The sequence below is a fragment of the Macrobrachium nipponense genome, chromosome 1, assembly GCF_015104395.2.
Source record: "Macrobrachium nipponense isolate FS-2020 chromosome 1, ASM1510439v2, whole genome shotgun sequence".
Lineage (NCBI taxonomy): Eukaryota > Metazoa > Arthropoda > Malacostraca > Decapoda > Palaemonidae > Macrobrachium > Macrobrachium nipponense.
Genome location: NC_087200.1, coordinates 106927850 through 106950911, shown reverse-complemented (window position 1 = coordinate 106950911; position 23062 = coordinate 106927850). Strand labels below are relative to the sequence as shown.

Genomic DNA, 23062 nt, shown 5'->3' with positions numbered 1-23062 from the left:
AGAATGCATTGAAGCTCCAAATTTCACATAAGTGACTTACCGAACAGTTACATAGCTTATAGCTTCTTACCTGCGGCAGTCGAAATTCAAATTGTTAGCGCCAGCGGCGTTGCTATCTTAAGTATAGGTGATACAAGACCCGCCCACATCCGGGAACCCTGGGTACTGCTAGCCTTCTACCGTCAATTTTCGTTTCTGCCGCTCACGGGCGGGGTAACACCTGTGAGATTTTCGCTGCAGTCTCCTGCGTCGCCATTTTGGATTTTGGTTTTTTGTTTGGTGATGTACAAGTTTTTGGTTTTTCTTGCCAGTTAGCTATCTTCTATTCAGTTTTTCGTCATTATTGCTAATTATGTCAGATTCTAGTTCATCTGCTGTAAGGTTTTGCAGCGCTGGCTGCAAAACAAGATTAGCTAAGTTATGTCACGATCCGCACTCTAAGTGCACTAAATGCAGAGGACAAAATTGTAATGGTATGGATGTGACATGTGATGAATGTAAAGAATTGGATGAACAGGGATGGAAGGCGGTTAGATCGCATGCTGAGAAAAATGGAGAAAGATAGGAAGAGGAAGGCAGCTCTTAGGGCTAGTAGTAAGAATAGGTTAGAACTACTCCTGTTCCTTCGGAGACAAATAAGTCTTCTCTTGCCTCTCCTTATTAGAGAATATTTCTCAATTAATAGTCCTCCTACTTCTCCTTTGATTACCCCTGTTCAAGTTGCCCATGTTTCCGAACCCAACACCATTGCCTTGCTTGAGTCTAAGATGGATAAAAAGTTCGAAGTGTTAGCTGAATCAGTTATGAAGTTAGGAATGTCTTTTTAAAGCTTTCGTAGATAGTACAGTGAAATCTAGTGCAGTGCAAAGTGTTAATGTTGGCGCCTGAGGAGGCGGTTGTCCGTTCCCCCTCGACTCCCAGACGAAGGTCACTGTCCCGCTCCCCCGCAACCGGGAGAAGACATACCGGAGGTCGGAAGGAGTCTGGGGGAGTTTGCCCACGGTCAGCCGTCGACTCCGTCGACTCGCGGGTGTCGTCCAAAAAGATGTGGAAAGGTATTAGTGTTTGTGATTCTTGTCTGTCTTCTGATTCGGAAGTGCAATCGCCAGTGCGCAAAAGGCGAAGTGATTTGGTGTCTTGACCGTTAAAAAGACATTCGATTCTTGCGGGTGATTCGTCACCGACTCCTGTTAAGAAATCTAAGAGGCATTGGAGTCCTCAACCTTCGTGTAGTTTTGCTCCGGATGTGATATTTAGTGAATCTCCTCCGCAGTCGCATTTTTCGGCTAAAAGCAATGGCTCTCGGACTAAACTTCGTGATAATTCACGATCGCTCGACTCTCCCAAGCGAGTCTCAGTCGCAGTTTTGGCTCGGTCGCCTCGTTCGACTCCGTATTACTGTCCAGAGAAGCGTATTCGCTCGTCTTTGTTCAACTCCCCTCGCCGTGAGTCGATAGGAATTTCGACTGGTTGTTCGCCTGTGTCGACTCGTTGTGCGGAGACTTCACCTGTTAGAAAGAATCGTTCTTCGGCTGAAAGACCATCGACTTCTACAGTGTTAGACGATTCTACCTTAGCTCCATTTAAGAAGCATTTCCAGGATCTTATGAGTTTGTTGAAATCCTCCACCGGGGTACAACATAAGCCTGATTTCGACTCTGCTTCCGTGCAGTCTGAAGAGGAAGCTTTGGATCAAGATGACAAGGATTCGTTGGCTTATTCGAGTCTTCTTAAATTTTTCCTGTCCACTTATCCAGATTACTTTGAACCTGCTTCTCCGTCTTCACCGCCTTCGATGTTCATTAAAGATAGGAAGACAGCGTATTCGTGTCTACCTAAACTGGTTCTTTCTCAGTCCTCGAAGCAGGCCCTTAAGGAGTCAACAGAGTGGCTTTCTAAGAAGAGGGAAACAGGTAAGGCTTCGTTTGGTTTCCCACCTTCTAAGCTTCAGAGTAAAGCGTATCGCTTCTACGCAACTGGAGAAGTTCCTTCTTTGGGAGTGTCTGCCTCCTCCCAGGGAGACTTCTCCGGTTTAGTGGACTCACACCGAAGAGCAGCTTTTTCGTCAGCTAAAATTTTGTTTTCTTCTTCAGAGCTTGACCATTTGGTGAAGAATATTTTTAAAGTATTTGAGGTATTTAGTTTTTTGGACTGGACTATTGCCTCTTTAGCTTGCAAGATTGAAGACTGTCAGTCTTTAGAAGAAGATTTTGCCACAGACTGGTTAGGAGTTCTGTTCTGTGCGGATAAGGCTGTTAGAGATGGTTCAGGAGAATTAGCAGCCCTTTTCACAATGGGAGTGATGAAGAAGAGAGAAAGGTGGTGTTCTTTCGTGTCTAAAGGAGTCACTAATAACCAGAAGTTCGGCTCTCATGTTTGCTCCTCTCTGTAAATCTCATCTTTTCCCTGAAGAAACCATTCAACAAATTCTATCGGATTTAGTAAAGAAATCTACTAATGATCTCCTTCTTCAGTCTTCTAGACGTCCGAAAGAGCCTACTCCGACAGGAGCTAAGTCTTCTCCTTTTCAGAAGCATCCCTTTCGAGGGAATAAACCTAAGTGGCAACGACCCAGGACTAATTTGCGTCCACAGTACAAGTCCTCAAAGAAACCTCCCCCCAAACCTTCGGACAAGTGAGAAGCCGTTCCTTCACGTGCAAGTAGGGGCAAGACTCCATCTTTTTTGGGAAGAATGGAGTCGAAGAGGTGCAGAGCAATGGGTAGTTCAAGTTCTTCGAGAGGGATACTCGATTCCTTTTGTTCTAGATCCTCCTCTCTCCGATACACCAATCAGCTTAACAGCATATTCTCCAGGATCAGAGAGAGCTTTGGCTTTAGCAGCAGAGGTCAATGCACTCATCAAGAAGGGAGCAATAGAGGAAGTCCTCGACAGTTCTCAGGGATTCTACAACAGACTCTTTGTAGTTCCCAAAGCCTCGGGGGGTTGGAGGCCAGTGCTAGATGTAAGCGCATTGAACCTTTTTTGTGCTGAAGACAAAGTTCAATATGGAAACAAATCATTCTGTGATGTCGGCACTTCGCCCAGGCGATTGGATGGTGTCCCTGGACATGAAGGACGCCTAACTTTCATGTCCCGATTCACCAGAGTTCAAAGAAGTTCCTGAGATTTGTGTTCGAAGGGAGAACGTATCAATTCAGAGCCCTTTGTTTCGGCCTTTCGACGGCCCCTCAAGTATTTACTCGTGTTCTTGCTCCATTGGGGAAATGGCTGCATATGTTGGGCATAAATGCAGCATTTTACCTGGACGACTGGCTTCTCAGATCGGGTTCGAGGACACAGTGCGTGAAGGATTTACGGAAGACACTGTCATTAGCGAGTCAATTGGGAATTCTCATCAACCTGGAGAAGTCTCAATTAGTGCCGTCCCAGAAGATCCCCTATTTGGGGATGATTCTGGACTCTCAGACTTTTCGGGTTTTTCTGTCCCCGAAAATAATAGAATCTTGCCTCAAAAAAGTGAGCCAATTCCTGAACCGTCAGTCCTCCTCCGCCTTGGAATGGATGAGGTCTCCATAGGCGGGACGTTATCATCAGTAGAGACGTTTGTAAAGTTGGGTCGTCTTCACATGAGATCTCTTCAGTTTTATCTCAAAGCGAGTGGTGTCGGAAGTCTCAACCAGACACGTATTCGTTCCCAGTGTCGGAAGAGATCAAGAACGACTTGAGATGGTGGATGTTGAGGGAAAGATTGCAAGAGGGTCTCTCCCTGACATTAAGGAACCCAGACGTAGAATTATACTCCGATGCATCGGACAGAGGTTGGGGAGCTCTCCTAGGGACCAAAAAGATCTCAGGATTATGGTCAGAGAAAGAGAGGTTGAATCACATCAACATGAAGGAGTTGAAGGCGATTTGGTTCGGTCTGCAAGCATTCGCTCCTTTGGTCGTGGAAAGAGAGTGGCAGTATACTCCGACAACACCACCGCTCTATCTTATATCAGGAATCAGGGAGGAACCCATTCATTCTCCCTCAACAAAGTCGCAGAAGATCTCCTTCTCTGGTCTCAAGATCGGGATATTTCCCTCGTTCCGAGGTTTGTACAGGGGAAGTTAAATGCACTGGCGGACGAACTCAGTCGAGTAAACCAAGTTCTTCCCACGGAGTGGACATTGCAAGACAAAATTTGTCAGGAACTGTGGAAACTTTGGGGAAGACCTTCAGTGGATCTGTTTGCCACGTCGAGGAACAATCGACTTCCGATCTTTTGTTCCCCAGTTCCAGATCCTCTTGCTTGGAAGACCGACGCAATGCTTCAGGATTGGACGGGTCTAGACGTTTACGCCTTTCCCCCATTTGGAATGATCAGAGAGGTGCTGAACAAGTTCCTCTCACATCAAAATGTGTCAATGACGCTGGTAGCACCATTCTGGCCCAGAAAGAGTGGTTCCCAGACCTTCTCAGTTGGTTATAGACCATCCCAGACTTCTTCCTCAGTATCCTCAGCTACTCAAACAGCCCCACTTCGACAGGTATCATCAGAATTTGTCCGCTCTGTCACTGACAGGGTTCAGACTGTCCGGAAACTCGTCAGAGCTAAGGGGTTTTCTCGTAGAGCGGCAGAGGCTATTGCTAACTGTCGAAGAAGCTCTTCTGCCAAGCTCTACCAATCGAAGTGGGGAGTCTTTAGGATGTGGTGCAGAAGACATAATTTCTCGTCTTCTAAAACCTCTGTGACAGAAATAGCTGATTTTTTGCTGTACCTTAAAGAAGTTAAGAACTTGTCGGTATTGACAATTAAAGGGTACAGAGCTATGCTGTCCTCAGTGTTTAAGCATAGAGGGCTTGACATCTCCTCTAACCAGGATATTGGAGATTTAATTAAATCATTTAATACAGTAAAGTATCCAGAGGATAGTGGACTGGAACTTGGACGTAGTTTTAACTTTTCTGATGTCTTCACGATTCGAGCCACTTCGTGAAGCGTCTTTGAGAGATGTAACGAGGAAGGCACTTTTTCTCTTCGCTTTGGCTACAGCAGGGAGAGTGAGTGAGTTACAAGCCATCCACAAAGAGGTGGGGTTCAAAAATCGTAATGCGGTTTGTTCTTTTGTTAACGAATTTTTAGCAAAGAACGAATCTCCCTCTAACCCATGCCCTAAATCTTTTGTACTTAAGGGATTATCTAATATAGTGGGTCCGATGGACGAAGAATATTTACTATGTCCTGTCAGAGCTCTGAAATGTTACCTGTCAAGGACACAATCCGTTAGAGGTAATTCCGACCGACTTTGGTGTTCGGTTAAGAATTCTGCAAAACCCCTCTCCAAGAACGCTATTTCGTTCTTTTTGAGAAGTCTGATACTGGAGTCACACTCTCAAGTCCAAGATCAGACTCTAAATGTGTTTAAGGTGAAAGCACATGAAATACATGCAGTGGCGACATCCTTAAGCTTCAAGCACAATATGTCGCTTTCCTCGATTCTTCAATCTACGTTTTGGAGATCGAGATCTGTGTTTTGCCTCATTTCACCTGAAGAATGTAGAGGCTACCTATGATAGTTGTTGTAAATTGGGTCCTTTGTTTTCGGTAGCGGGCATGGTGTTGGGAAAGGAAACATAGGGGAACTTTCTATCCTCTACTGTCTCCTCGCCTTGTTATAGGTTGTTGAGTCGTGGGCAGACTGGAGGCTCATAGTACTTTGGAGAACCTCCAGATCTTATTTATTACTTTTGAGTATGTCATTATTTTTGGTATAGGTGATGGTCTGTTATTTTTTATCTGGTTTTTGAAGCCCAGGGCAAGGGCATTATCTGTTTTTTTAATATTTTGTCAACCAATGGTCTTGTCCATGGTTACAAAATCCCACTTAAGTAGGAACGACCCTGGCCTATACTGCCACGTCCTCCTACGGAGTTGGATGTGAGAGCGCCAACCAGAGGCAGTATTCTCCTGCAGCTGCTCTCTCACAAGGTAGGGTACTGCAACATTTGCTGTTTAATGTGGTCTTACTGTCATTTTTATGTAGTCCATCTACCCTCCTTCCGGGTAGTTTAGATTCAGCTATGTAACTGTTCGGTAAGTCACTTATGTGAAAATGATATTTTCATGATAAAATAAAGTTTCACATATACTTACCGAACAGTTACATAAAATCAAAGCCCACCCACCTCCACACAGATGGACGTGTCGGCTAAACGAAAATTGACGGTAGCGAAGGCTAGCAGTACCCAGGGTTCCCGGATGTGGGCGGGTCTTGTATCACCTATACTTAAGATAGCAACGCCGCTGGCGCCAACAATTTGAATTTCGACTGCCGCAGGTAAGAAGCTATAAGCTATGTAACTGTTCGGTAAGTATATGTGAAACTTTATTTTATCATGAAAATATCATATTGGCTTTTACTAATAAATTACTAAATTATATTGTATATGTAGTATACAGTATACTGAAGACTAGACTACTATACGATATATGTACCACAATATCATCATCGTATAGGCGAGGGTAACGTGTTAAATGTTATTAAGTTTCTCTTTGTACTGAATCATCATAAGCCAATGTGCATTGAACTTAGAGAATTAGCTGAAATTAATAATTAGTATGCCATATATGTATAAAGTATGCTTTGTAGTGTAGGCTAGGCTACCCTATATGTAAAGATGGTACTGATTACCTTAGTGTAGGCTACGCTAGTATAACATTCTTACGGTAAATTAGCATGGGCCGACTTACGTCCAAATCGATTTATGACTGGTTGTCCGTAACCGATTGCGGTAGTAAGTCGACTATTACCTTTAATTAATTAAAAATAAAAAGATTCCAGTCCGATTCCTCATTAACGTCATTTGTAACGTAACTATGGTAATTTTTTACTATCGTACGATGGTTGAAATGCAAGGAAAAAGGCTGTTTTTATCATATTCGTTGTTCACAGCAAATCAGCTGTTTCAGGCTGTATCCATTTTCCAAACAAGTACTATATCATTACTACGTACCGATACTTTCTGCATTCTCTTTTACTTTTTTAAACTTACTAGAAGATGGGATAGATTAAGAGAAGGAGTAAAAACGTAATAAAATAATTTTTTGAGGGTGAAAATTTGGGGGTCGCATGATATGCAAGATCGCGTGTTATGCGAGTATATACGGTATGTATAATGAATATAAACATTTCATAAAATATTTCATAAAAAGGTTATTCTCTCTCTCTCTCTCTCTCTCTCTCTCTCTCTCTCTCTCTCTCTCTCTCTCTCTCTCTCTCTCTCTGACAAACAAACAAGAACTCAGAAAACAATACATAAGTTCCTTTCATTGTCATCAAGATAGAGCATTACACATGCCCAATGCAAAATAAACAATTACTATCATGGTAACTCAAACTGCTTGCTATGTTTATTACATTTTATTTTGGGAGTTGCCCCTCCTTTTATATTCCTTAGTGAGCAGGTTATTATGTTGTGATATTATACATGTGTGTGTGTGCATAAGTATGCTATATATATGACTTTTTATTCCACATGTTTCTAATGTATAATATAAAACAAGTCTTGACTGAAAAGAACAACATTTTACTATTTTCTTTTGCGTAAAAGTTAAATTTGGTCTTGGGGAATTTCTTTATTATACATAATATATATGAGTAAAATAAAGTTCAAAACATTAAAACTTTTACTAGCGAAATAGTTTTATCATGAAAAAATAAAGCAAGTTAAGTAATGTTATGACAGAATTTGTGAGAAGAGATAGAAAATGGCGCTCTGAAGAGGCTTATAGCAGTTCCCAATACAGCCGCTTAGGTGGCTTGTAGCAGTTTTCAGGTTAATGAACTTTATCCAGTGACTAAATTTTACCCAGTGTTTTGACTTTTCAAAGCAAGATGAAAGTAATGAATTGTTTATTGCCTTTGACATCCAGATGCACATCTTCCCTTCCTGGACATGCTGAAGCAATTTTGTGTGCATCATTCAGTCCTGATGGGCAGCACATGGCATCTGGTTCAGGAGACACCACAGTACGATTTTGGGATATTAATACAGAAACTCCACATTTTGTTGGGAAAGGTAAGAAAGATTTTTTTTAGCAAGTTTTTTAATAGCAGTTCAAGTAGTCACAGATAAAGCAAATGATGGAGGCAAAGTACCTAAAAGAATTGATTTTATCATAAAAATCGTTATTTTGCACTTGAGGGAGTTATCATTGTCAACAATTATTATTTGATACTAAGATTGCTCTCAGGTCATTCATATTGCAAGCCATAATTACTTCTAATAGCATGCAGTTTGACTGTTTTCAAATTTTATAATTTTTTATTTCAAACAATTAATTAATTCGTATTGTCACAGTGTTACTGTAAGAGATTTTGGGTATAATACATACTAGAAAGTAAGGTTATTTTCAATGCAAGTAAAATATAAAGATAAGATCTTGGACTGCATTTCAATTAATTTGTCTTCATCATTGAATATCTGTATTTTCAGCACATCGTCACTGGGTATTAGTCACATCCTGGTCTCCTGATGGGTTGCATTTAGCATCTGGTTGTAAAACAGGTCAAGTTATTGTTTGGGACCCAAGAACTGGAAAGGTATTGTTTTGAAATTCATTGAATTGAAGGCATCTCTTGATTACTGCTATTGTTATTGAGTAGTATAACCAGTTAATTATATATTTTCCTTTATCAGGATGTCCTTTAAATCCAATAAATTAAGGTGCAATTTTTGTAAATAAAGCCACTCAAGCATGTTGTAATTACAACACGTACTGTTAGTTTCATTAAACGTTTAGTAAGAATAATTTGCAGCACTTTCTTCTGTGGTTTGCCTTTTGCTTATAACTGTGGAATTGTCATTGGAAAGGATCATAGCTATAATGAACCTACATTGTTCTTTTATTAGCTGATGTGAATCTCATTTGCAGGCAGTGCGGACATTCTTAGGGCACAAACAATGGATTACAGCTTTGTGCTGGGAACCGCTTCATTTATCTGACCATCCTCAGTGTTCAAGAGTAGCTTCAGCGGGGAAGGATGGAGATATTAGAATATGGAACATACGACATGGTTCATGTGAAAGAGTAATAATACATTTCTACCATTACTATAGCTATACCGTAACGTTTTTGTTAATGCAACTTACCCAGTAATTATACGTACAGTAGTAGTTTCTACCCGGCGGCAGCTTGAATTCCCAAAATTCGTGGTTAAAACTTCGTCCTGTGTCTGGTAGGTGAACAGGCTCCTCCCACTTTCTTGGGGGAAGAGGAACAACTACACGAAAATACATTAGTACCTTGACCTACGAGTGAAATAATGTACCAGTTTGCCGAGGTACAAGTTGTCACTCGGTTTAGTTTTTGCTTTGTTACGTGAGCAAAAAATTGAGGTACGAGCTCAAGATGCTGCTGTTACATGCATGGCGTAGTGATGAAAATTAAGACAAGGAAAGAAGAAAAAGTAAATATGTATGTTTCCATGAATCTTTTAAAAAATTATACATTACTTCACTGCATCCAATAACATAATATGTATTCTCATATTATTGTAGTATAAAATACAGGCAACCCCCGGGTTACAACGGGGGTTCCGTTCTTGAGACACGTCATAAGCAGAAAATCGTCGTAAGCCGGAACATCATAAAAAATCCTAAGAAAACCTTACTTTTAATGCTATGGGTGCATTGAAAACTTTGTAAACTGTATTCTTTTTGCATTTTTCATCAAAAAAACTTTCAAATATTGATTATTTTGCATTTTTGGTGTCATATTTCATCTGCCAGATCAGCGTTGTAGGTGTCCTAACCCTGGAAATAATGTCTGATGAATATAATTGAGAAGCGTCTTAACCTTGGAACGTCGTAAGCCGAACCTGTCGTAACCTGGGGACTGCCTGTACAGTGGTCCCCCCGTATTTGCGTACCAGACCCCCCCGTGAATAGTTAGAATCCGCGAATGTTTGGAACCCCTATAAAAATGCTAAAAACAGCCTATTTTGTTAGTAAAAACTAAAAAAAAAAAAAAAAAAAAACACTAAAAATATTCATACTTGGTTTTTTTAGTAGTTTTATGACAAAAAGTGCATTTTATGATTAAATTGATAAAAAAAACCCAGGAATTTGTGGATATTTCTCATAGAAAAATACCGCGAATGCGCAAATTTTCCGTGAATAATGTGGGGAAACGTTCCCAAGAGAAATCTGCGAATGTGTGAGTCTGCGAATCCTGAGAACGCGAATATGGGGTGTCCACTGTACTAACATATCAGTCAATGTGTGGGTTTGGCTATCAGCTGATGGCAAATACGAGTTTATTTTACCATACGTATTAATACAATTCTGAGTGAATTTTCTTGCTTCTGGTTAGCATAAACAAATATCTAGATACTGGACGTATATGAGACAGGGTCATTTTTCGTTATGCAACGTGTTTTCAAGTCAAAATATGACTTGAATACATGTCGTTGTGACTGTGAACTAAATTATTTTTTTCGTTAACAGATTGTGTTGGTGGCATGTTTATTGAGTAAAAAGATTACATAATTCCGTTCGCTATTTTCACTTCATCATAATACGAGCTTTATGTTATTTATCTTTTATCAGCATGAAAGCAACAGTAAAATGTGTTCTTTCAAGCCCAGTAGTTTTGATTATAAAATTATTTTCTCTCAATTTTATCTACAGTTGTGTGTTTGATGGCATAAGTTATGGGAGTTTTTTCCTTGTTGCTGATGCATGATAATAGACATTAGCAGCTTGAACAGTTTTTCAGCTTCAGCTACAACTTGGCTTAAATTTAACAGTATATTTCCTTGTTGATCTTTGATCAATAGCAAATAAAGTTATTGCATAGAAATATCTCATTCCTATTGTTCATAATGTTATTTATAACATATCTACGGTAATTGTTAACTATCATACGGATGTTGTTGTTATCCAATTCGGTTGTACTTAACAAAAAAAGTTGTTTCTTGTTCTGTTGTTCATGGCTATACACATTTACGCAACTAGCATAACGTTAAAACAATACTTTTATCATCTCTTTTGCTGCTTTTGGAACTTAATTCAACTAGAAGATGGGATCAAGTTATTGCTATTGTAATTTGGTCTCGCTCCCTTAGGCTATCGCAAAATCAGATTATCGTAAGACGAATTATCATAACTTGAACACTACCTGTACACTGTATAAAACCTTATTATATCTTTACATACCCATTCTATTATATTTTTATTCAATAATTGTTATTAAAAAATGTATTTTCCTTATTTCATAACATGAAACTTAAAAATATGGGGCGGCATTTTGAGGGCATTTTAAGTATTTTTAATGGGGAAAATTGATTTGATGTGCGAGCAGATTGAGCTATGAGCTCAGCCACGGAATGAATTAAACTCGTAGGTCAAGGTACCACTGTACCTCAATTTTGTTTCTGCTGTCCTAGGACTAACATCGTTGTAGGAGAGCAACTTGTATTTTCCCATTGAATTTGACCTTGGAGCTTTATTTGGGTAAAGTATTTGGGCTTGTAGCCTGTTGTGGTTACCATTTGTCAAATGTGGATTAACCCCCTTACGCCGAAGGGTATAATAAAAATCGTCTCCCGTATGCCGAGGCCGCCTCGGAGTGAGCGCCGAAGCGGAAAAAATATTTTTGTAAAAAATCACAGCGTGCTTAGTTTTCAGATTAAGAGTTCATTTTGGCTCCTTTTTTTTTGTCATTGCCTGAAGTTTAGTATGCAAACCATCAGAAAATGAAAAAAATATCATTATCATATATAAATAATGCAATATATGATAGTGCGAAAACAAAATTTCATATATAATTGTATTCAAATCGTGCTGTGAGCAAAACGGTTAAAGCTAACGAGTTAATTTTTTTTCGTTGTATTGTACACTAAATTGCGATCATTTTGGTATATAACACATTGTAAAACGATCAAAGCAACACAGAGAAAATATTATCACAAAATGATGCATGAATTCGTAACGCGCGGACGTAAAAAAAGGTTTTTTTTTCAAAAATTCACCATAAATCTAAATATTTTTCTAAGACTTTCAATTGTTTTACACTGAAAAAGATAAAAATTGAATATTACTATTTACTGTAAGAAGTTTTAGCTTTACAAAATGAAGATAAAATATTGAATATTACTAGACTGTAAGAGTTTTAGCTTACAATTGCAGTTTTCAACCATTTCGATCGAGTTAAAGTTGACCGAATGTCGGAATTTTTTTTATATTTATTTTATAAGCAAATATTTCGAAAATGAGAAAACCTACAACCTTCAATTAGTTATTGTTGTATTCTACATAAAATTGCGCACATTCTCATATATAAAACTCTATGAAACGCCTAATATGAAATGGAGCAAATATAACGATAATGCGACGTATGCATTTCGGAGATTTGCGGCGGAGAATCCGCGCGCAGAGTGAAGGAAAGTTTTTTTTTTTTAAATTCACCATAAATCTAAATATTGCGCTAGAGACTCCGAATTTGTTTCAAAATGAAGATAAATGAATGAATATTACTAGACTGTAAGAGTTGTAGCTTACAATTGCGTTTTTCAACTATTTCGGTAGAGTCAAAGTTGACCGAATGTGGTTTTTTTCTATTTATCATGATTTATATGCAAATATTTCAAAAATGAGAAAAGCTACAACCTTCAATTATTTTTAGTTGTATTTTACATAAAATTGCGCACATTTTCATACATAAAAGTATATGTAACGGCTAATTTAAAATGGTGTAAACATTACGACAATCGGACGAAAAAATTTCTGATTTTTTCGGAAGAGTTACCGCGCGGACGTAAGGAAAATTTTTTTTTTTCATATATTCACCATAAATCTAAATATTGTGCTGGAGACTTCCAATTTGTTGCAAAATGAAGGTAAATGATTGAATATTACTAGAATATAAGAGTTTTAGCTTACAATTGCGTTTTTTGACCATTTCGGTAGAGTCAAAGTTGACCGAAGGTTGAAATTTTGGCACTTATCGTTATTTATAGGAAAATATTTCAAAACTGATAAAAGCTACAACCATGGGTTGTTTTTAATTGTATTGTGCATGAAATTGCACACATTTCCATATATAAAACTTTATGTAACGGCCAATTTAAAATGGTGCAATCATTACGACAATCACACAAAAAAATTTATCGGAAGAGTTACCGCGCTGACCGTAAGGAAATTTTGTTTTTTTTCATAAATTCACCATAAATCAAAATATTGTGCTAGAGACGTCCATTTTGTTGCAGGATGAAGGTAAATGATTGAATATTACTAGAATATAAGGTTTTAGCTTTCAATTGCGTTTTTTTGACCATTTCGGTAGAGTCAAAAGTTGACCGAAGGTTGAAATTTTGGCCCTTATCGTTATTTTATTTTTTTGTTGTATTCTACATGCAATTGCGCACATTTTTATATATAATACTCCATGTAACGGCTAATTTAAAATGGTGCCAAAATTATGTCAAAGTGACGAAATAATTTCAGAGATGTGTCACTGATACTTTTTAGTGCGATAAGAAAGAAATTCACGCTTGCGTGGCCTGGTAATGATTGTAAACAAAACAACGCCTTGATCCGAGCTCCCAGCATCCCCCAAGGCACGTGATTCAAAAGTTTTTGGCTGGTAGGCCTATAAGTATTCCGCGAATTTTTAAAAAAAACTATGCGACCGGTTTAATACGGTTCCACGGCACCGGGAGACAATTTATGTCAACGTTTAATACGTCCAATCGCCGTAAGAGGGTTAATTGTGTTAATTTTTGGTTATTCAGTGTTTTGACCAGCTTTTCTCTCACCAAGAATTGCCGATCCTTTGCTAGTTGTCTGGGTTACTTAACTTTAAGAGATGAATTATTTTTTCTTGTCTTTTATTGTTTTATTGATTTAACACCTTATTGTGTCAGATTGTACCTCAAGTAGCTTTAGGTATTGCAGCAAAGGCTGGAATACTAGGTTAACTAAAGTCTTGTATGATGCACATACTATGTGCTTGCAAAGGTCAAGATTGTTCAATTACCAATACTTGTCAAGGATGTAAAGGATGAGATGAGAAAACGTGGAGGACTTTGACTTTTCATCTTAATAAACTTGAAAGGGATCATAAGAGGAAGGTGGCTTTTAGAGCTGAAAGTAAGGTAGCTAATAATGCAAATCCCAATAAAGGTGAGTGTTGAAGTACATGTTGCTTCTATGATTTCAAATATATCATGTATGCTGAGTCCGCCTGCTCCGCCTTTAACAGAGTCACGATTGTCGGAGACAGATCACCTTGCGACTCTAGAAGAGAAGAGCGGCAACAAGTTTGGACTGATTGTGACTACAGTTATTCAGTTAGGTGAGTCAGTGAGATTCTTAATGAATAATTTTAAGAAAAGTGAAGTTGAAATGTTAGTGGAGGAGGCAGCTGCCCAGCCAGCTGACACTCCTAGGCAAAGGTTACTGCCAGACTCCCCTGAACCATGGAGGAGGTATAGTAGAGGCCCAAGGGAGGTTGGAGGGGTCTTGCCCATGGGTAGTCACCCCCCAAGTCGAACCTGTGCAGAACCTGTGCATTCCCAGGTTGTGGCATAGGCTTGGAGAGGCGCCTCTAATGTTCACTGCCCCTCCTCAATTCCAGGAAAACCCAGCCCAGATTCAGGGTGCCACTGGCATTATTCGAGGGAGTTGGGCCCATTGCAGGAACAACACTTCAGTAGAGCACTCTCCTCTGCCTTATAAAAGGCTTAAGGAACCTGCTGGAAGCCCACAACCTTCCTGCTGTTTTTAGGAAAGCCCTGAAAGGTGTCCTCAGATCAGGAAGCTCAAGACGTCAATATGTGGCGCGCAAACGATGGATGTCAGTATCGAGGTGCCCATTGGTGCCAGTTTCTCGCTACTCACATGAGCACTTGGAAGCTGCCAGGCTCCCTGCACCTGGACGACCTATTAACCCTTTAACGCCAAAGGGGTATAATAAAAATCGTCTCCCGTATGCCGAGGGGGTCTCGGAGTGAGCGCCAAAGCGGAAAAAATATTTTTTTCAAAAAATCACAGCGCGCTTAGTTTTCAAGATTAAGAGTTCATTTTTGCCTCCTTTTTTGTCATTGCCTGAAGTTTAGTATGCAACCATCAGAAATGAAAAAAAATATCATTATCATATATAAATAATGGGATATATGATAGCGCAAAAACAAAATTTAATTATAATTGTATTCAAATCGCACTGTGAGCAAAACGGTTAAAGCTAACGAGTTAATTTTGTTTTCGTTGTATTTTACACTAAATTGCGATCATTTTGGTTTATAACACATTGTAAAACGATCAAAGCAACACAGAGAAAATATTATCTCAAAATGATGCATGAATTCGTAACGTGCGGACGTAAAAAAATGTTTTTTTTCAAAAATTCACCATAAATCTGAATATTTTTCTAGAGACTTCCAATTTGTTTCAAAATGAAGATAAAATATTGAATATTACTATACTGTAAGAGTTTTAGCTTACAATTGTAGTTTTCGACCATTTTGGACGAGTTAAAGTTAACCGAATGTCGAATTTTTTTATATATATTTTTTTATATGCAAATATTTCAAAAATGAGAAAAGCTACGACCTTCAATTATTTATTGTTGTATTCTACATAAAATTTCGCACACTTTCATATATAAAACTCTATGAAACTGAGCAAATATTACGAGAATGCGATGTACGCATTTCGGAGATTTGCGGCGGAGAATCCGTGCGCGGAGGGAAGGAGTTTTTTTTTAATTCACCATAAATCTAAATATTGTGCTAGAGACTTCAAATTTGTTTAAAAAGGAAGATAAATGACTGAATATTACTAGACTGTAAGAGTTTTAGCTTACAATTGCGTTTTTCAACCATTTCGGTAGAGTCAAAGTTGACCGAACATGGTTTTTTTTTCTATTTATCGTGATTTATATGCAAATATTTCGGAAATGAGAAAAGCTACAACCATCAATTTTTTTTTTGTATTCTACATTAAATTGCGCACATTTTCATATATCAAAACTTTATGTACACGGCTAAATTTAAAATGTGCAAAAATTACGACAATCGGACAAAAAAATTCTAATTTTTTTTCAGAAGGGTTACTGCGCGGACGTAAGGAAATTTTTTTTTCCATAAATGCACCATAAATCTAAATATTGTGCTAGAGACTTTGAATTTGTTTCAAAATTAAGATAAATGACTGAATATTATCTAGACTGTACAGACGTTATAGCTTACAAATTGCGTTCTCGACCATTCGATAGAGTCAAAGTTGCCGAAACGTAGGTTTTTTTCTAATTTATCTTGATTATAAATGCAAAGTAATTTCGAAAATGGAATAAAGCTACAACCTTCAATTACTTTTTGTTGTATTCTACTTGAAATTGCGCATATTTTCATATATAAAAGTTTATGTAACGGCTAATTTAAAATGGTGCAAACATTACGACAATCGGACATAAGGAAAAATTTTTTTTTTTTCATAAATTCACCATAAATCGAAATATTGTGCTAGAGACTTCCAATTTGTTGCAAAATGAAGGTAAATGATTGAATATTACTAGAATATAAGAGTTTTAGCTTACAATTGCGTTTTTCGACCATTTCGGTAGAGTCAAAATTGACCGAAGGTTGAAATTTTGGCACATCGTTATTTATATGAAAATATTTCAAAAACTGATAAAAAGCTAACCATGGGTTGTTTTCAGTTGTATTGTGCAATGAAATTTTAGCGCACATTTCCATATATAAAACTTTATGTAACGGCCTAATTTAAAATGGTGCAAACATTACGACAATCGCACAAAAAAATTTATGATTTTTTTGGAAGAGTTACCGCGCGGATGTAAGGAAAAAGTTTTTTTCATAAATTTATCATAAATCAAAATATTGTGCTAGAGACTTCCAATTTGTTGCAAAATGAAGGTAAATGATTGAATATTACTAGAATATAAGAGTGTTTTAGTTTACAATTGCGTTTTTCTACCATTTCGGTAGAGTCAAAGTGTACTGAAGGTTGAAATTTGGCACTTATTGTTATTTATATGAAAATATTTCAAAACTGATAAAAGCTACAATCATGAGTATTTTTTTTTTTGTATTCTACATGAAATTGCGCACATTTTCATATATAATACTCCATGTAACGGCTAATTTAAAATGGTGTCAAAATTATGTCAAAGTGACGAAATAATTTCAGAGATGTGTCACTGATACTTTTTAGTGCGATAAGAAAGAAATTCATGCTTGCGTGCCCTGGTAACGATTGTAAACAAAACAACGCCTTGATCCGTGAGCTCCCAGCATCCCCCAAGGCGCGTGATTCAAAAGTTTTCGGCTGGTAGGCCTATAAGTATTTTTCCGCGAATTTTTAGAAAAACTTTTTTTTATCGACGTACCATACGTCCAATCGGCACCCGACAGACAATTTATGTCGACGTTTAATACGTCCAATCGGCGTTAAAGGGTTAAAGAGACTAATGCTTTTTCTTTTCAGGTACCTTCAGGGATGGAGGACAAAGTAGACCCTTCATTGGTTCTGGTAAAGTGTCAGCTGGAGAGTGTATGTAGAGTTCCCCTGTATTTGCAGGGGATGGGTACCAGACCCCCCGCGAATACCTAGAACCCGCGCATAGATGAAAACTATTGAAACTGCCTATTTTGTTGGTTAAAACTCAAGGAAAACCCACTAAAAATGTTTATACCTGGTTTTCTAATAGTTTTATCACAAAAAGTGCATTTTATTATGAAATTACTTGGTTAATGGTGATCCTGTTTTATTGCGCAAAAAAAGTGGCGATTTATAGTGCCATAACAGGCTGAGTTTCAGTTATCTGCGCCATAAGGTGCTGATAATAGTGTTATATCCCTATAATATACCTAATAGAGGCACCATTAACAGGTTATCAGTGCCATTAACTGAAACGCTGTGCTATAAGCGCTATGAATCATTGAGTTTTGGTTAATGGCAGTTTTTGCTTAGTAGCACCTTGCCAAGAATGGAACCCCAATGATAACTGGGGACTGCCTGTATTTGCCATAGGAATTGTAAAGAAGAAATTGTGGGGCTCTTTCACCTCTTAAGAGAGTAACCTCTCATCAGAAATCAGCTTTATTCTTTTTGCCCTTAGATAAATAACACCTTTTTCCTCAGTTGGTACTAAATGAGATTGCCCTGGAGCTACAGAAGAAATCAACACAGGATCTGCTAGCCCATTCTGTGAGACGACGTAGAGATTGGTCATCTGTTTCAACTAAGTCTATTTCTCCATTACAGAGAACGCCTTTTCGAGGAAGAAGCCAGAGAGCTCAGTCAAGAATGAAAGGAAACATAATCTTTTTCTCAAAAGCAGTCAAGAAGTCAACTTCCAAGTCCACTACCAAGAAGTGAGAAGACTGTCCTCCATGTGCCCATGAGCACGAAACTCCAGTTCTTCTGGAAGAACTGGGAAGAAAAAAGGGCAGAACCATGGATAGTACAGGTTTTGAAAGAGGGCTACTCAATTCCTTTCAAAAAGCAACCACCGCTGGTGAACACTCCGGTCATATTAACATCTTACTCCATAGTTTTTGGTCCTTGAGGAAGAAGAAACTGCCTTAATGAGGGAAAGTGGCATCAGAAAAAGTACAGAATGTGAAGTCGAGGGGGTTCTAAATCAGCTGTTTGTAGTCCTGAAAGCTACTGGAGGATATAGACCAGTCCTCGATGTGAGCACATTGAATTTCTTTATAGCGAAAACGAAATTCAAAATGGAATTAGACAGACCACTCAGCCCTAAAAGCCGTCTATGAGGGAGACTGGATGATCTCCCTAGATATGCAGACACGTATTTCCATGTGCTGATTCATCCATCCTCAAGGAAATACTGAGATTCCTTGATCAAAACAAAGTCTTTCAATTTAAAGTGCTGATAGGTATAAAAATAATACTATACCTGGACTGATATGTTCACCCACGAAGGAGAAATGTATGGAGGACCTTCAAAAGACTGAATTTGACAGAACGACTAGGATTGCTGGTAAATCTGCAGTAATTGTAATTGACAATTTCTCTATTTGGGAATTCAGATGGATTCTCTGAATTTTCAGATTTTGCCGTCCCCAAAGAGAATCGAATCTGCCTGAAAACAGTAAATAATATTTTATCGATACAGAAATATTCACTCGATGAGTTTGCTGGGCACACTATCGTCAACAGAACATTTTGTCAGGCTAGGAAGAATGCTTCTGAGAGTTTTGGAGTACTTCCTAAAGATCAACTAGGACAGGAAAAATCAACCAGACATGTTTGTTTTCCTCATAACAAAAGAGATCAAAGAGGATTTGAAATGGTGGCTACTAAGGGACAGGTATCATGAAGGAAAATCCTTGAAATGTCTTAACCCAGTCCTAGAGTTTTTTTCTGACACATTGGATATTGGGGGGGAGCTCACCTCGGAGACCAGGAGATCTCAGGGATATGGTCCCAGGAGGAGAAACAAACCCAGATAAACAATCTGGAATTGAATGTACACAATTCATCTGGCCTACTTGACTTCTGAGGGAAGGTAAGAGACAAAGTGATTACAGTGCATTCAGACAACACCACAACACGCTTATATAAGTTGACAGGAAGGAACGCACTCTTTCTCCCTCTTCGAAACGACAAGAGACCTTTTATTGACAGAGCAGAACGGGACGAGACTAGACACCCTTTTCATTCAGGGCAAACTCAATGTCTTAGTGGACCAATTGAGTCAAGACCAACAAATCCCTCTCCACAGACTGGACTCTGGATCTCAGAGTATGCGAACAGCTATGGAAACTGTGGGCCAAACCATTTCTGGATCTATTTGCCACATCCAGAAAAACACAGACTTCCTCTGTTCTGCTCTTCGTTCCCAAACCCTAGAACTTGGGGACAGATGCCCTTTTAGAAAGCTGATCAAACCTAGATGTACGCTTTTCCTCTGTTCAACTTGATAAGAGAGGTGCTGAACAAGCTCCAATCTCATCAAAATGTCACCATGACATTAATAGCTCCCTATTGGCCACAAAAAGAATGGTTTACTGATCTACTAGCCTTGTTATTGGACTACTCTAGGCTACTGCCCACCATTCCAGAGCTTCTCAGACAGCCCCATTTCAGGAGGTTTCACCAAAACCTGTCCACGCTAGCCCTGACAGGTTTTCAACTGTCGTCAGACTCCTTCAATTGAAGGGTTTTTCAAAAGCAGCACCTTGGGCTATTGCAAACAGTAGACGATGATTGTCTAGCAGGCATAGTGGTTGATCTTTAGGTTGTGGTGCAGGAGAAATAACATTTCTAAAACGGCTTTGGCACAGATAGCAGACTATCTCTTATACCTAGGATCTGGCCAAGATCTTTCGCAGTAAAGAATCTTTCTGATTTAGTAGGCACAGAAGTCGATGAAAGATCTTTGTACTGTGGGAGCCCCTGGGTATCATCTCCACAGGACAGAGAAGATCAGAGGGCCAATGAGTGACTTATGGTGCTCCATAAAAAATATCTTGAAACCTCTATCTAAAAATGCTGTCGTGTATTTTTATTAGAGATCTTTTTAAGAAGGCACATTTCCTAGTGGGAGAAGAACACTACCTGAACTTGTTGAACTTGAAAGTCAAGGCTCATGAGGTAAGTGCAGTGGCTACTTCTTTAGCCTTAAAACATAACTTGTCTCTGGTCGATATATTGCAAACAACTTACTGGAGATGTAAGTCAGGTTTTTGCAATGTACTACCTGAAAGAGATGGAAACTGCATACAACATTTGCATAACACTGGGATCTTTGTCAGTAGCTGGCACGATTGTAGGGGAGAAGGTGTGAAGGCACATTTTCTTCTCAATTTTTTAAACAAATAATCTTGGAGTTTATGAGGAAAGTATTCATTTGTTATTTTTAATTTAGGGGATGGAATTTGTAGGTTAACAGGCATTTTATTTAGACATTTATGACTTCACTTTAACCTTGGGCAGGGGCTAGGTTTTGAATTTCTTATTGTCTGGTTGTTTTGTCTTGTGGTGTTTTTGTTTGGTATCAACTTCTTCAGCTAGCGGTATATTCTTCAGCTGGGAAGTTTTCCTGTGCTGATGGAGGTGTTCAAGGCCACACCGTTGCAACACTAGGGTTGAGAAAAGCTCTCATTAGAGGCAGTACCTACCTGAAGCAGCTCTCTCCCCAGGTAAGGAACAATTAAAGTTTTTATAAATGTGCTATGAATTTTGTATATAATCTTGAAGATATGTTTCCATGAACCTCCACCACCTTTCAATGTGGGATTCAGCTGTATAATTACTGGGTAAGTTAACCAAGAGAAATGATATTTTTTTAATAAAAAAGGTTTTATTAGTACTTACCCAGTATTTATAATAGAGCCCACCCTCCTCCCCTCAAATAGACATTATTTGAGGGGGCAAACAAAATTGAGGTATTTTCATGTACTAGTTGTTGCTCTTCCCCCAGAAAGTGGGAGAAGCCTGTACTCCTACTGGACACAGGAAGAAGTTTTTAACCACAAATTTTGGGAATTCAAGCTGCCATTGGGTAGAAACTACATCTGTATAATTACTGGGTTAGTACTAATAAAATTTTATTTTATTATAAAAATATAATTTTTCTGAACATTTTAGAAAATATTACCTAACATGCTATTTCATTTGTGCCTTCATACATTCACCTTTGTTTTTCAGGTGCTTTCCAATCATGTCAAAAGTGTAACAGCTTTGAGATGGGGAGGTGAAGGATTAATATTCTCTGCTTCACAGGATAGAACTATTAAAGTTTGGAGAGCATCTGATGTAAGTGTTTTGATGATGCTTATAAGAAAGAATTGGAATTATTGACATTTCTTTCTGTTAAATTTTTTTGCCATATCTACAATTGAGAGGGGATATGTGAATGAAATGCCTGTCTTTCTGTATGCGTAAGAATCAAAAGATAATGTTTTTTTAATGTATGGAAAGATTCCAGTGAAAATGGGAAATTTTTAACTCTGAGAACTTATAAACACTGCAATGATAAATAAATGCTTAAGTGTATGAAAATTTTCTGCTCAATAAGGTTAAAGTTTTCTTTGCATAAAAGTTGTTAGGAATTATAGAAATACTGACAAGTTGAATATTTCTGCAGGGTGTTATGTGTCGAACTTTGCAGGGTCATGGACATTGGGTTAATACTTTAGCCTTGAATACTGACTATGTTTTACGTACTGGTGCATTTGAGCCCCAGGCTTTAATGAAACCAAGACCAGAATTTCTACCAGGTAAGAAACTTTTTCTAGTTTTACATCAAGAGCGGCAGAACTTTTCTCCAGCACAAGGTACTGGGTGGAGTGCAGTAAATGATGAAAACAACTGTAAAGTTGATGTAATATGACTCATGTTTTATGAACAGGGATGAAGAAACATTATCCTTTATTATTTGTTTGTTGATATTTAAGTTTATCACCTTAAAATATTATATTTTAATCTGTTACTTTTATCTTGTATATTTTTAGATGAAGAAAGATTAGCATGTGCAGAAAACCGGTATCAGACAGCATTAAAGTGTGCTGGAGGTGTTGAAAGATTAGTATCAGGGTCTGATGATTTCACATTATTTTTGTGGGAGCCATCTAAAGAAAAAAAGCCCATTGGTAAGGAATTTTTTAGTTTACTGCTTGGATAGGTTGATATTTTCTGAATGCTGGGGTATCTCAGATTTGACTTATGTCAAACCTTGATATGTAGAATCTGTATTTTATAAATAATAGATGTAATTATCGATCATTCAAGCCTGATGATCTAACAATTTATATAGCAGTGGTAATTTAGCCTGAGATCCCTTCAAAACTGATGATATAAATGCACATGTAAGGTCTACTGCCAGTCTAACCTTAGAACTCTTAATGTGAAATTTGTAAGAAGCCAGACCCTAGTGATTTACATATATATTGATTAAACATAGTTAATAAGTATCCCTAAAATAATGAAATATTGTTCATACGTGAACAAACCCTCGGTCTTAACAATAGGATAATTTCTAGCGCCTAGCTGGATCTGGTTAAAAAGCAGATGAAAGCAAGGAATCTTGTGATATCTGGCAATGCATGCGTAGATCAGG

At 38.2% G+C, this 23062-nt stretch overlaps 2 protein-coding genes across 2 annotated transcripts in view; one reads left to right on the top strand and one right to left on the bottom strand.

Moving 5' to 3' along the window:
* Window positions 1-23062, bottom strand: part of LOC135218899 (notchless protein homolog 1-like) — a 202447-nt gene that overhangs the window by 117615 nt on the left and 61770 nt on the right.
* On the top strand, window positions 7880-22627 carry LOC135220044 (notchless protein homolog 1-like; the record flags this gene model as incomplete). The annotated part of the gene is given in 6 exon segments (XM_064257375.1): window positions 7880-8025; window positions 8443-8549; window positions 8882-9037; window positions 21652-21759; window positions 22091-22223; window positions 22458-22627. Coding segments are annotated over 6 exon segments (820 nt in total), but the record flags the coding sequence as incomplete, so codon positions are not given.